The sequence below is a fragment of the Zootoca vivipara genome, chromosome 1 (assembly GCF_965207765.1).
Source record: "Zootoca vivipara chromosome 1, rZooViv2.hap1.1, whole genome shotgun sequence".
Lineage (NCBI taxonomy): Eukaryota > Metazoa > Chordata > Lepidosauria > Squamata > Lacertidae > Zootoca > Zootoca vivipara.
Genome location: NC_142582.1, coordinates 43,464,131 through 43,478,331, shown reverse-complemented (window position 1 = coordinate 43,478,331; position 14,201 = coordinate 43,464,131). Strand labels below are relative to the sequence as shown.

The window sequence follows — 14,201 nt, the reverse complement described above, 5'->3', positions numbered from 1 at the left end:
TGCAAACTAAAATTGAAACCCCAGCCACACAAAACATATTGTCTGAAAGGGCCCTATTGTCTGCCTAATCTTTGAAGTCTTAGGATGGGTTAAGAGCAAAATATGTTTAAAATAAGCAAGTTTCTTGAAGATATGCATGAAATTTCCTGACCAAGACAAGCCTCTCTAAATGTTGACTTTCCAAATGTTAGAAGGAAAAACTGGGATATAGAAAAGTGCCTAGAAACCAGGAGGAGAAACTGCTGGGTTAAAGTAGCCTTGTCAAACCTCAAAACAGGTGACCATGATCCATTAATAAGCACTGGTTCTTACCCGAAACCTCTACTGTCATAATCACTTGGCTTCCATCCATCACCTTGAGGTCACTTAGGCCTTTCAGGAAGATTGGAGGGAAGGTTTTGTTGACTGGGGCAGGATGTGCTCTTTTCGGTTTATTTCTGCTCTTCTTTTCTGCTTGAACAAGCAAGACAACAGTTCAAATTACGAAAGACATGTACAAAGTAATCAACTGCTTTTCAATCAGAACAAAAACGGAATGGGACAGGGACCATTTCCAATGGAAAAAAGCCCATTGCTATTGTTGATCCAGCAGCGAGGCAGTTGTATGGAACAGAGGGTTTTCTTTCTGAAACAGAAAACAGCCCCCTAATATATTTTTCTGTTAAAAATTCTTTATTTGTTTTTAAAAAATGCAATATTGACTAAAGTTGTGCATCTATTTCTATCATACTTAATTTTTTTAAACAGGAATGCTAATTTTGGCAGTACGTTCATTTTTATGATGGAAATCCTGCCCAGGAATGACAGCTTCAACCTACTCCAAGTTAACAAGCCCTCCAAATACTTAAGAAAACGTTTCCTTGATTGCATAATATTCTTCCTTAATACTAACTATATTCACATTATGAGGGGGGGGTTTAAAATTCCCAATCAGAAAATCTAAATTCCATTATTAAGTGAATTTGGTTCTAATCTTTAACCAATGTTCAGGTTGAAAAAATATGAAAACAGATATGTCATCAGTGCTATCAAAAACATACATGCAATAATGCAACTTAAGACAATTTTATAACCAAAAGCTTTAAGCTGGTTGACAGATAAAACACCTGTACCATAGGTTATTCACTCTAATTGTACTCAACAAAAGGGAAAACACAACTTCTGCATTGCTTAACCTTTTGAGATCACTTAATGCAATAACACATGTTACCCCTTCCTTCTTTATTCAGAACCCATATACCTACCCCATTCAGGCAACTATTTCATACACCTAATGCCACAATATATAGTCATTAAAGATACTACAGCACTCTTAGTCATCTCTTCTGCTCCCAAAACAAAGATCCTCTGTGATTTATGAAAAAAGTGCATTTCCACTAACCATTTGTCATTATTCCTTAGTCTGTCCTGGATGTATTAACATGGAAATATTCCTACTAGCAGTTTCCTAACTGTTCCCTGTATAAAACTATTCTCATTAATGGATATGTCCATAACTTTTTAATTTAGTGGGATACATACCAACAAAAATGCTTTGAGGATTAAACTATCCTCTTATCCATATCTAGACATGGTTATACGAAGGGCTAGCAAGAAGATGTGATCCAAATCTCTAGATCAGTAACAGAATCTTAATCTCACTGTGACACAATCTAGGTCTGTTCAAAGAACAGAAAACTGAAGGACTAGTTCATAGGTCTACTTAACATCAGCTACTCTGAGTTGAGAGACAGCAAACCCAAACCCAGTTTCCTGGGTGTAAGCACCACTGACTTCAGTAGGACTTGCTTTTGAAGTAGACATGTATAAAACACTTCCAAATCTCTAAACATACACAGAACTTGGCAAAATTATGTAAAATTATGTTTCCACGTTTGGAAGTGAGGCTCATCATGCAGAGAAAAAGCAGCCTGCATTCAATCTTAATTGACCTAACAGCATGACTTACACTAAAGTTTCCCAGGACCTTCAGTTTGATGTTTGCTACAAAACCAGAAGTGTAAGTAGTATCATCAAGAAAATGCCCAGCTGAAAGGAAACTGACTCATGTGCTAACTCCAAGATTCCCGTGGTCTATCCCTCTGGGAATCAATGCAAAAAAGGAATGCATGAACATGACCACATAGCCTTCCCCCCGTTCAAATATTCAGTGTAAATACACCTTTTTTTAAATTTAGCCTAACACTTACAGTGTGCATTTTTCACAGTAGAAGAGTAAAAATAAAACAATAAACTTATGGGGGGGGAGAAACTATTCAATTTTCTGGAATTTATTTTACTTTTGAAGGACGTTTCATGGTGTAATTAGCACTCTGAGTCAAAGTGCAAATTACCTACATATCAACATTTAATTACGGTAGTAGCCAATCCAGAAAAGAGTGCTGTTGTCATGATTAACTAAATGGTTAATCTATCCACAGAACCTACTGATGATGGACTTCCTGTTTACGGGGTGGGTGGCAGAGGAAATGGGCTCTATCCAACTATGTTATATTCAAAGTAGACCCTCTGAAATCAACGAACCAAGCTCATTCATGTCCTTTATTTTCAATTGGTAAACTCTGAATAGGACCAACAGTAGATGCAACCCAATCTTTCCACTACCATAGTCCAAGGAACGACACCAAGAAGCAGCAACCAGTAGGGAGAGTTGCTGTTGCACTCAGGTCCTGCTTGAAGGCTTCCCATGGCCACCTGGCTGACCACTGTGAGAACAAGAAACCTGGACTAGATGGGCCTTTGGCCTAATCCAGACATATTCTTCTTATGTTCTTAGGAATTCTTATAAATCCTAATTATCATCATTGTACAAAGTTAATTTCACATATTTCCACAAAAGCCCTTCAAATCTCCATTGACAGTAGTTACTCGTCATTCTCTTACAGTCATTATTAAGTACTGTACACTAAAATGGTATCCAAACTGTATGGGGAAGGACTGTTTGTTGCTGTTGTTTTGTACAGCTACCCTCCCCCATGCCCTCTATTTTATCCACGGAACAAAGGATATCATCACTGTACTGATTTATCCCAACAGTCCTCAGTAGTTTTTCTTAGTTCTGAGAACTGCCATGGGCCACTCTTGTGGCCAAGAATGGCAACATTTATATTCTTAGCTCTTAAATCTCCTGTGAATATCACTACCACCCGCATATCTAGCAAACACACAAACTCTGAGAAACTGGTCCAGCTTCAAGCTTTTCTTAAAAGTTGAGGGGGACTAAACTTTTGCTGACACCACTGAAACAAGGAAAAGCAAGGTGGAGGGAAATGCATGCTGCTCATAATAGTTTAACACTTGATCCAAACTATAATTCACATTTATTTCTCTTTATGGACTCTTTTAAGCTGGGAGTGCCTATTTGCATATTTACATTCAAATGAACTGATACCACCCAATAGCATGAGGCTAATGACCAGCCCTGCAAACAACAAGAATACACTGGTTCAAAAGTAGCCAAATAGCAATCTTATTTATTTGTCAGTAAATTCTCATCCTATTTAACTGAGCCTAAAGTGAGTGTAATGTGAATAATCTTCTGTAGTGTTTAGTTTCTGGAAAAGATCTAATTATACCAGAGGAATCTGTTTGCCAGAGCCATACAATAATGCAGCCAAATAATGCTTAGCTTGAATCCTTTGCAGACACACATGCTCAGCAACATTGACCATTTATGGTGATTAAAATATTGTGTTGGCTCCGAGTCCAATAAATCAACTGAACTGCAGAAAAAGACTTAACTCACAAAGTGCTGGTTTGCTAAGCTCACAGAGGAGAAATCACACACAATTATGCACAGTCAAGAAGTCACAGAACAGCTTCCAAATAAGATTATATTCTTCACAGGGTTCATCTCCATTCTGGTTTACATCCAATCTCCACTTTTTAACAGTGCTTTGATACTTTAATACTGTCAGCTCCATAAAAAGAAAAAACAGCTTTCACGGAACAAGAATATAAAATTTATCTGATATTTTTTTTAAAGTTGCAAAATGTAGAAGTCTTGTTAAAATCAAAATGCACTGATATATTTCTTTCTTTCATGAATACTCCTTTCAGCTTTCAATTTTACAGATACAAAAAATAAATCTGGAAGCAATTTCTGTAATATAGTGCAAACCCATCCAGATTTCTATTAATTAGCTACTTCTTCTTGTTGCATTAAGTGATATACCTTTTAGACAGAGAATCTTCTCCCCAATTCATAAATATATACAAGACAACCAACAACTGAGCAGGATCTGCATAGTTGTGTAATTCAACCTGCCATCCACAGACTTAAATCAAGAGAAATGCAAGCAGCCCAGAAATTGTCTGTTAGTTGCACCAGCCTCTTCCAACTTAAAACATTTCCCACCCCCTATGGCTGTAGTTCTTTCAAGACTGTGTGATAGCATTTAATGAAGGTACAGTATTTAAAAAATACTCTCCAGCACTGAGTTGAGCTTATTCTAGAAGGATCTGTCTCTTTAAAGGCAGTCCAATATTCAGCAAGTTCAATTTGACTGCAACACTGATGGGGAAATTTGGACATTCCTCCTTCATCTGTGCTCCTTCTTTCTTGATTGGGAGGGGAGAAAGAAATACTTTGCCAGGCCCATTTTCAGCACTTCCCAAAGCGTCAAGCAGAGGGCTGGGAACAGCCCTTGAGCTGTGATTCTAAAGTACATGACAGCTAGCTGGCTATTAGAAGTTTGGGAATCCTGAGCAAAGGATTTAGAGGGAGGGGGGCAAAAAAAACCACCTGTCAATCATGTGACTTCATAATGATGTCATGCTTAACAGGAGGTTAGCCTGTGGCATGGTGCCAGATAAAGATCTGGCTCCCAAAGTCAAAAAGATTCCCCCCCCAATCCTAAAGAGTAAAAAAAAACAATTGCTGTATCTAGAATATGGTTTTTGTCAATGCATAAACAAGCAGTGGCAGTAACAAAGACTGCCTTTATCCAAAGTAGGCTGGTGCACCAGACAGGATTTTAGTTGCTATATAGGACCATGCTATATTTATCTTGCAATGCCTCCTGTTAAAGGAAGGTACCTCTAAACAACATAGCCTTAATAAACTTGAAGCTGCTTTGAGTTGTTCCATGTGAAAGGCAGCAAAAATATTTTTGTTCCGCCAAGGATTTTTAGAGAATTAATTTGATTCACTGTTCATCATTTCTTCTGTATTTTTTGATTTTATAATCTTGTGAAGTTTTAATTATTTTATTGTGCGCCACAATGACAATTTTATGTGACGTTGATTTATAAGTATCTTATAAGTAACATAGGAAATAGTCATGGGACTATCAGAACTGCAAATTGTCTCTTAGTGAATCAAAACAAGCTGGATGGAGAAGGACAGGAGTGTTCAGTTGTGGCCAGAAGAAATACACAGAAAATTATTATGCTTCCTAAACCAAATGAGACATATACAAAACTGAGTTTGACGGAAGGAAACAGCAGGAGTCAATGCTTCAACTCCGAATTTTGTTCAAAATCTGCAGTATGGGGCAGATCCCTGTACTCCACCTCATCATATTAACTCATTTCCTAGATCACAAATGGCCAACTGGTACCCGACCACCATTAATTCTGCAAAACAATTTTGTCCAACCCCCTCAACCTTTAATTGTGTTCCACTAGAAATGAAATTCAAAAGGAAGGCAACAAGACAGAAGTGCTCTGGCTTCCTCTTAGGAATCAGTTTCACTGATGGCACAAGTGCCCCTGAAACTTCATCCTCTCTTACTTTCTCTGTTCTTTGCACAGGTTTGGAGTGGATGCACAAAGAGGAAGCATGTCTGCCTACACTGAAACTGGTCAGGAAAGGATGCCAAGGATATTTGTATCCTCACATCTTTCTTCCTGTGAGTTTGAAAATGATTGTACAGTCAAAGTGATCCGGTTGTCAATTAGGTTGTGGATTACTAGCATGTAATAAGTAAAGTGTTCAGTTTACAATGTGTTAAAAAGGAATACGCCCCACCCTGCCACGCCACACATCACAGAATGATCACAAAAATCAAACTAACATAAGAAGTCTCAGGCAGAAAGTCAGTGTAAAACAAAAGTCACTGTAGGTTTAGTTCAATTTGGGTACAGGAGATAAAACTTCACCATGATTTATGTTTAGTTCAAGTTAAAAAACATGAACAATTTCAGTTCTCTACTCTTGGTGCTAAAGCTGACATGTTAAACCATGCAATAAGGTAAGTAAGACATGTGAATGTGTGGATCTAGTGAACATGAAGCCAACATCATATTGTACAGTCACATTTAGCCCCCATTAGAGCAAGACAGTTTCTCTTCTCAAAATTTAGTTAAAAGGACCTGCTTTTATATAAGACCACTTCTCAGCTTCACGCCGCAAGTTCTCCTGTTCACTTTCCTTTTCAGACAACCTGATGTTTCACTAAAAACAAGCAACAACAAATCCCACAAAACAAAACCCCACAGAATCACGACACTTTAGCAGACTTCTCTCAAGCTTGTTTTATATAACAAAACTTATTTTAGGCCCTCTTGCATGTTGTGTTCTTGATCTATGCAAAGGAACCTAGTGTCCCATCTCTAGGGCCTGAGGCTTTCAACTAGGACCTCAGTCATTTTGTAACTATTTATTTCAAAGTTTGTTCTGTACTCTGTCTTTCAGCTAATAAAATTACACACAACTGCCTGTAAAACATATGAATGTTGGAATATGATAACGGAAAGAGATTTACTAAGATTTACAAGGAAGCATGTTAGTACTGCCAGTTTGATTCTACTTCCAAGCTTCCACTGTATTTATAGGGTTAGAAGCATCCATTATGGTCCTTCAGAGGTGTGTGCAAGTTCTATATGGCCACTTTGCTCACTTTTTGAAAGTTATACATGCTAAAGGTAAATACAAGTGAAACAAAATTTGAGCAGTGGAGCAATTCTGGAAGTGCATTCATCAAAAGATGCAACTTCATGTCCCAGGTTAAGCTCAAGGAAAGCCAGTTTTTGCAGTTGCCAGGCACTTCAGCTGGGAATAACATTGACTAGCAAGCCTTTGGACATAATAAACCACCTCACCTATCATAATCTTTGGAACAGTTTTGCAGCTTCTTTTTTAAGGAAAGGAATGTTCAGGTGAATCAATGTTTCAGAAAATAAACAAGGCAAAGCAGCTCCTCCGACAGGCAAGACTGATAACTAAACCAGCATTAGAATGGCTGGTATGTACATTTCTCTTTATCACAGTGAGCATCTGGGCCCACTTCAATTGAGGGGGAAAGCAAACAGCAGCAACAATAGTGCAACTACTATTTCAATATATATTTGTACACATATGCACACACCTTCCCCACAAACACAGAATAGAAAATTCATTGTCTGAAATTAAGGGTTAGAAGCATCCATTATGGTCCTTCAGAGGTGTGTGCAAGTTCTATATGGCCACTTTGCTCACTTTTTGAAAGTTATACATGCTAAAGGTAAATACAAGTGAAACAAAATTTGAGCAGTGGAGCAATTCTGGAAGTGCATTCATCAAAAGATGCAACTTCATGTCCCAGGTTAAGCTCAAGGAAAGCCAGTTTTTGCAGTTGCCAGGCACTTCAGCTGGGAATAACATTGACTAGCAAGCCTTTGGACATAATAAACCACCTCACCTATCATAATCTTTGGAACAGTTTTGCAGCTTCTTTTTTAAGGAAAGGAATGTTCAGGTGAATCAATGTTTCAGAAAATAAACAAGGCAAAGCAGCTCCTCCGACAGGCAAGACTGATAACTAAACCAGCATTAGAATGGCTGGTATGTACATTTCTCTTTATCACAGTGAGCATCTGGGCCCACTTCAATTGAGGGGGAAAGCAAACAGCAGCAACAATAGTGCAACTACTATTTCAATATATATTTGTACACATATGCACACACCTTCCCCACAAACACAGAATAGAAAATTCATTGTCTGAAATTAAGGGTGTATTCTTATATACAACTCCCATATCTATATGCCATAGTGCTTCATTACACAACTTATTCTCACATCATGCTTAGACATGCACATTAAATAAATGTAAGAAGCTGCTTTCCAGTAGTGCATTGTCAATATACAACAAAGCCTTTTGATGCATGAGTGTGTCAACGTATGGCTGTTACTCACCCATACACAGAGAAAACAAAATGCAGCCTCAGACATATCTGCACAGTTTACATAACAGCAAATTGCCATTTTCCATGTGATAATTACACAGGTCACTCGAGTTCTTGTATGGATGAAGGCTACAACCACAGGGTCTGCTATCGTGTTTTAGTGTTGTGTACAATCAAATCCACCTCCTTACATTGTTTGGTTGTAAGCTGAAGCAATAGGAGCGGCTGGGGGAAGCCAGCCATCAAATGATGATGATGATGATGATGATGACGACTGTCAAGTGCTCCCATGAATGGACAGATTAAGCTCAGCGTTCTCCATAAATTGCATTACTTCCAAAGTAACATGCAACATAATGTTTTGCATTCTGTATGGTCCTAGAACATTGGCAGATGACAGAAACTGATAATAATTAATAATAAATAAAATTAATAATAATAATAATTCTATTATTTGTAAACTGCCCTTCACCTGATGCTCACAAGGTGGTTCACAACATAAAAAAGACAATATGACAACACAAAATAACTAATAAAACAAAAACAAACCAACAATCCCCCTCCTACATAATAGGTGTGACACTCTCACACACATGCAATCCCTTAATCTCTAAACATATTCAAAAGAGTTGCTTTAAAAATTGGTGCACATTAATTTACATATATACACAGTATTTTGATTTAGCGTGCCACTCAAGAAAGCAACATGGTTTTACAGTGCTATAAACAAACACAAGAATAAAGCCACTTCTCCAAGACATCCAGAAGGGAATCCTACCTGAAAACACCAAGTTGTATTTTGCTCCTGAAACAGGTTTTGCAAGCAATGTTTCTCTCCTCTCTTGCTGTGATAAACTGGTCACAGCAGCCTCTCAGGGGAAAAGCTTTCAGGTGACTCTAATCTGCTTGCCTGCTGGTCAATGAATGGTTGCTATAATCAGATTATGAGGACTATGGCTACCCAACACAAACATTTAATGCGGGTAGACTATATAAATATCTGTGGCTACTCCCTGGCTTCTAGCCTTGAAGGTAAAGAAGGTAAGAAGAAGAAAGTGTCGTGCAAACAACACCCCTCATGGTGTAGATCTTTCCCTCGCCAGGAAAGTGTTGGAGAGTACAATGGCATCCTTGCAAGCCTGGGGATGTGCTATGTGCTACTTGGCTCCTCGCCCAAAGGCAACTGCTACCAGATAAAAAGCAGTAACAAAAATAAATAAATTTATAACTATGACAAAAATGCAAACTGCTCAATGTAGCATGTGAATCCTTTCCCATCAATAAGAGCAAGTATCATTTGATGAGAATAAAATCATTGTATCACTTCATATTTTGTTGCGTTTGAACCATGCACATTGCACCCTTGCATGCATGAATGAGTAAAAATAACATACTTAAAGCACAACAGGTAATTATGCACAACATGCATTATGTCAAGGAGACAGGCCATATAAATGGAGACAGAGCCCCCATTGTGGAGCACTATCCTTCCAGAGACCCATGAGATCTTTCAACAGAGACCCAGTGTGTTGTAGGAGAAAAGAATCAGAATCTTGTATAAGTGATACAATAATTCAATTCTTTGCTGAATTCTTTCACTGAGAAAGAAACCATCTCCCAGCCTTACTTCCTAAAAGAATCATTGTGAGAATTAATGGGGTGAACCCTAGGTCACAACACCAAGCCTTCTTGTATAAATGCAATATGTGAGCATCAAAGGTGCACAAACAAATCCACACATACAATGAAATTATTTTCTTTTCCCGCCATCATCTACTCTAGCAGAGAGGAACCTCTGACCCTCTGGCAGGCCCGGGCTTTGGTCTTTCAAATTTCAGTGGTGCCCTGTGCAACATCAAAATTTGGTACCCCCACCACCTCTCACCTTCCATTCTGCTCAATTCACTACGTGCTGCCCCAAGGCTTGGTGCTCCCCATTTGGCCCATAAGACTATTTGGGTGAAGTCAGGCCGAGCTGCAGTAGACCTAACATCATACAGTGGTGCCTTGACTTACGAATTTAATCCATTCCAAAGGCACCTTCGTAAGTTGAAAAAATTGTAAGTCGAAAAATGCCATTGGAAACGCAATTTTCCATAGGAATGCATTGGAAACGGAAAAAATCGTAAGTTGAAGCAACCCTATCTAAAAATTCATAAGTCGAAAAATCCCTATCTAAAACCGCCGTGGGTTTTTTCCGGATGTCGAGACATTCGTAAGCACACGGCCATTACCACCATTCGTAAGTCGAAAAATGTGATTGTCGAGTCGTTCATAAGTCGAGGTACCACTGTATATGACATCTGATTTGGGGCAAGTAAAAATTAAACTCTAGGCCAAGCTTCTGCTCTTATGCAGGCCATAAGTAGGTATAAACAAAGCCCCACTAGCTTGTCATATGTAGAAATATAATACATCATGTTGTGAGCTGCAGAAACACAGTATATGGAGCTGTCATTCATGCACTACTTCAGAATAAGGGCTCCTCATTGGATGAGACCCTAATCTATAGCATACATGATTTCTCTAACTCAAATAAAATGACCCAGATCTGGGCAACACAACTGCTAACCAGGGTGTATGCAACACCTCCAAAAAACAATGTAACATGGACATACAATGTAGGGATGGCCATACTCCTGGTAGCAGGAAGATGGGTGAAGATCGCACTTTACACACAAGCTATTTTTACATCCATTTGACAGAACATCTCCTTTTGTGCTGATAATATGCTTTCAGTTTTAGAACTTGATCCCATAATCCCATGGAATTTATAAAGACATGCTTTCTTTTCTTTATGTTATTTTCCATTTCGTTTACAAGCTGCTTATATGGGCCTTTTACAAGACAGTTAATGTCAAAACCCTTGGTTTAGTTCAGTAGTTTTTGTTCTCTTTTATAATAATAAAAGAACAGGGAAAGCTCTGAAAGATTTCTGCAGAAAAAAATGTGGGGGCCACTTTAAAGACACTTAGCAGCAGGTAAACTTCCCTCAATCCTGTCAGCTGCTGCTGCTACTACTACTACTTCTGCATCACCAAGGTGTCTGAAAGCAAAATGATTTATACACTGAGGTCCCAGGGCATAGTCTGAAGCAGACACCTTACTGAAGTTAAGCAAGTTTGGGGCTGGTCAATGACTGGGTGGGAGATTGCCAGGGAAACCCTATGCACACTGCTTTGAATTAAATAACAAAAAGGGAATGTAACAGAAATAAAGCAGCAGCTGTGAAAAAGCAACAGGTACTCTAAGGCCATTGTAATTGTAAAATTAAAAAGAAAAGGCAGTCACTGTATAATCTCCTTCAGGGCAGAGCTATGCATTGCACTACAAACATGGATTCTCCACTCTGTGTTTGCTAAAAAAATGTGACCTGGAAGGAAGATTTGGCTAGAGTGGTGGTGGTCAGGAGAGCTGATGAGCAAAAATATTAATCTCTTGGATGGTGATAAAATATTAATCTCTTGGGTGGCTGAGATCACAAGCTCTGTGGGATAATATCAAACACAGACATACTTAATTTAAGCAATGCACATCCAAAAGGATCAAAGAAGACATCTGGCCAGACACAAATGCTGTTCACACAGATATAATACAGGAGAAAGGGCACAATGAATTCAGTTACAAGGATTCTGATACCAAATTTCAAATGATAAAGGTTCCGCTGCATCATAAGATAATTCGATAGTACTTCACACATTATATAACCACAGACCTCAAACAGTCTCAGCCAGACCCCAACTGTCTTGTGACTTTTGAAATTAGGTGAATACATCTAGAAGTGTAATGGGTGAATATACTGTAATGCTCTTTGATAGGAATTTGCTCAATACTTTCTTCATTAAGATTAAAATACTAGTCTTATGCAAATCTTTGTCATCTAACACCAAAGGTTTATTCATTATTTCTCTTCTGCCTTTTACAAAAATTAAAACATGACAAAAAGTGCTGGGGCAAAAAATCTATTTCAGCTCTCTGTGACCCCAACAAATGGGATATTTCATTGGACATGGGAGTGCTATTTGTGGGACAGAAATGTGTCATATAGCAGAGGAACACTCATTATCCCTAACTCGCTTTGCATCTGTGTTCTTTCTGATTTGTGGGTGTTTATTCCCCAACCCTTGGCAGGGAAAGCCCTGAGCAGCAGCACATTGTATATTATACAGTGTTACACCACAAGTACCGGTGCTCGTTAGGGAGCTTTAAAGATATGGGAGGAATATGTACACAGATTTTTGAAGCTTCAATTGCAGTTTCAAGCCTATTTTCAGCACAAAAATCCATGTTTATCTCAATCTGAGACAGCAAAAATAAAATCCAAATGCAAACTAATGAGGTTTTAACAGGATGCCCTAAATCTGTTAAAATGTTAAACATATGGCTCTCAATACATTTAAAATACTTAAGTCTATTACTGTAAAAAATATTCCCCATTTAGTTTATGCATCCCTATAACTAGGCTGACATAAAAAGCACACCAAAAATCCAGGAAACAATCTCTACTCAAAACAGCACCAGGTAAATTTGGGTAGGGTCAACTGAAACATACAGATGACTTATACCAGGGGTGAAGGACTGGATCCAGCTAACTTTCCAATGGAACACTGACTGGTGAACAAGGCTGCCAATCACACACCATCACATTACCAGGTGATTCACAGCTTGTAAAGGGCCAATGAGGAGCACAATCTAAGTATGCTCTGGATTCTTCCTTTGTAGCCATAGGCTGAATGCAACTGGGGCAATGGCGGCAAAGGAAACACTGGGAACATACCCTTAAGTGAACTATTTCCAGCTATAGTTCAGTGGTTTTTTAATTTGGTGCTTTTTTTGGATACCACTACAAGATGACAGAAAAAGGTACCGAATTTTAAAGTGCTGAATTCTACTAGTGGTTGAAAAGGAAGAATCAGGAGCTCATTTCAGTTTTACATGTCCTGTGCCTGAAGCCATATGATGGCAGCTGATTGACAGGTGGGTGGGGAGTTTAGGCCAAACTACATTCTGGGACATCCAGTGCTATTTTTCTAGAAAAAGTGGTGCCTGAGTTCACCATTAACTTATTCTCTTAGAATGGCAATGGCACCCACCTGAGAGGTGCCGGAGCAGACCTCCGGTGAGCTCTGTCTGGAAAAAAAAGCCCTGGGTAGCCTTAGGAGTCTAGGAGGTTTGTTTAATTGTCTGACTGGGTGGCCATAATGTGGTTGGGAAGTGTGTGTTGGTTTCCCCCCAAGTAGTGGCACATGAATAGTGCTGATTTACTCAAAACAGTAACAAATGAATGGAAGGCCAACCAGAGTAATTTGAGAGCACATGATCTGAAGGAGCGTCTCCACCCCCATCGTTCTGCCCAGACACTGAGGTCCAGTACCGAGGGCCTTCTGGCGGTTCCCTTGTTGCGAGAAGCCAAGTTGCAGGGAACCAGGCAGAGGGCCATCTCTGTAGTGGCGCCCGCCCTGTGGAATGCCCCCCCATCAGATGTCAAAGAGAAAAATGGCTACCAGATTTTTAGAAGACATCTGAAGGCAGCCCTGTTTAGGGAGGCTTTTAATGTTTAATAGATTATTTTATTTTATTTTTCTGTTGGAAGCCACCCAGAGTGGCTGGGGAAACCCAGCCAGATGGGCGGGGTATAAATAATAAATCGTTGTTGTTGTTGTTATCTTGGTTGTGAGCCCTAGAAAACCTGTTCCTTGCCTTGCAGGACTTTTTCCACCTGGCCTGGGAGGGTGGGGCCTTACTGACTACAGCTGCAAGAGCTGAGGCTGCTGAACAGACTCTTGGGTTGGGGGTATTGTTGTTGGGGGGAGTTGTTGGGGGGTGTGTTGCTGTTATTGGTGGTATTTTTTTTTGTTTCTTTATTTTAAATCTTATTAGGATTTATTTGACAAGTGTTCAATTTGGCTGTGTATTTTTTGGTGTTTTATTTATTATGACTCCTTTTTATGTTGTAATTATGTATTTTTTCATGTTGTAAGTTGCCTTGAGCATGGTTTGGAAAGGCAGCATACAATTAAAATTACAGTGGTATCTTGGGTTATGTTACCTTCGGGTGCATAACACTCCTGGGCATCTCCTAGTAGGCACGTCT

General features: G+C 39.1%; 1 protein-coding gene across 4 annotated transcripts in view; it reads right to left on the bottom strand.

Annotated features, from left to right (window-relative positions):
* Nucleotides 1-14,201, bottom strand: part of MYLK (myosin light chain kinase) — a 181,009-nt gene that overhangs the window by 82,686 nt on the left and 84,122 nt on the right. For 2 of the 4 annotated variants that reach the window (XM_088662195.1, XM_088662199.1), the window contains exon 12: nt 313-453. In XM_088662195.1, coding sequence (XP_088518321.1) covers nt 313-453 — 141 coding nt within the window. Of the gene's footprint in view, nt 1-312; nt 454-8,885; nt 9,029-14,201 lie in introns of those variants that run through there. The other 2 variants (XM_088662202.1, XM_035129122.3) reach the window with 2 other exon arrangements.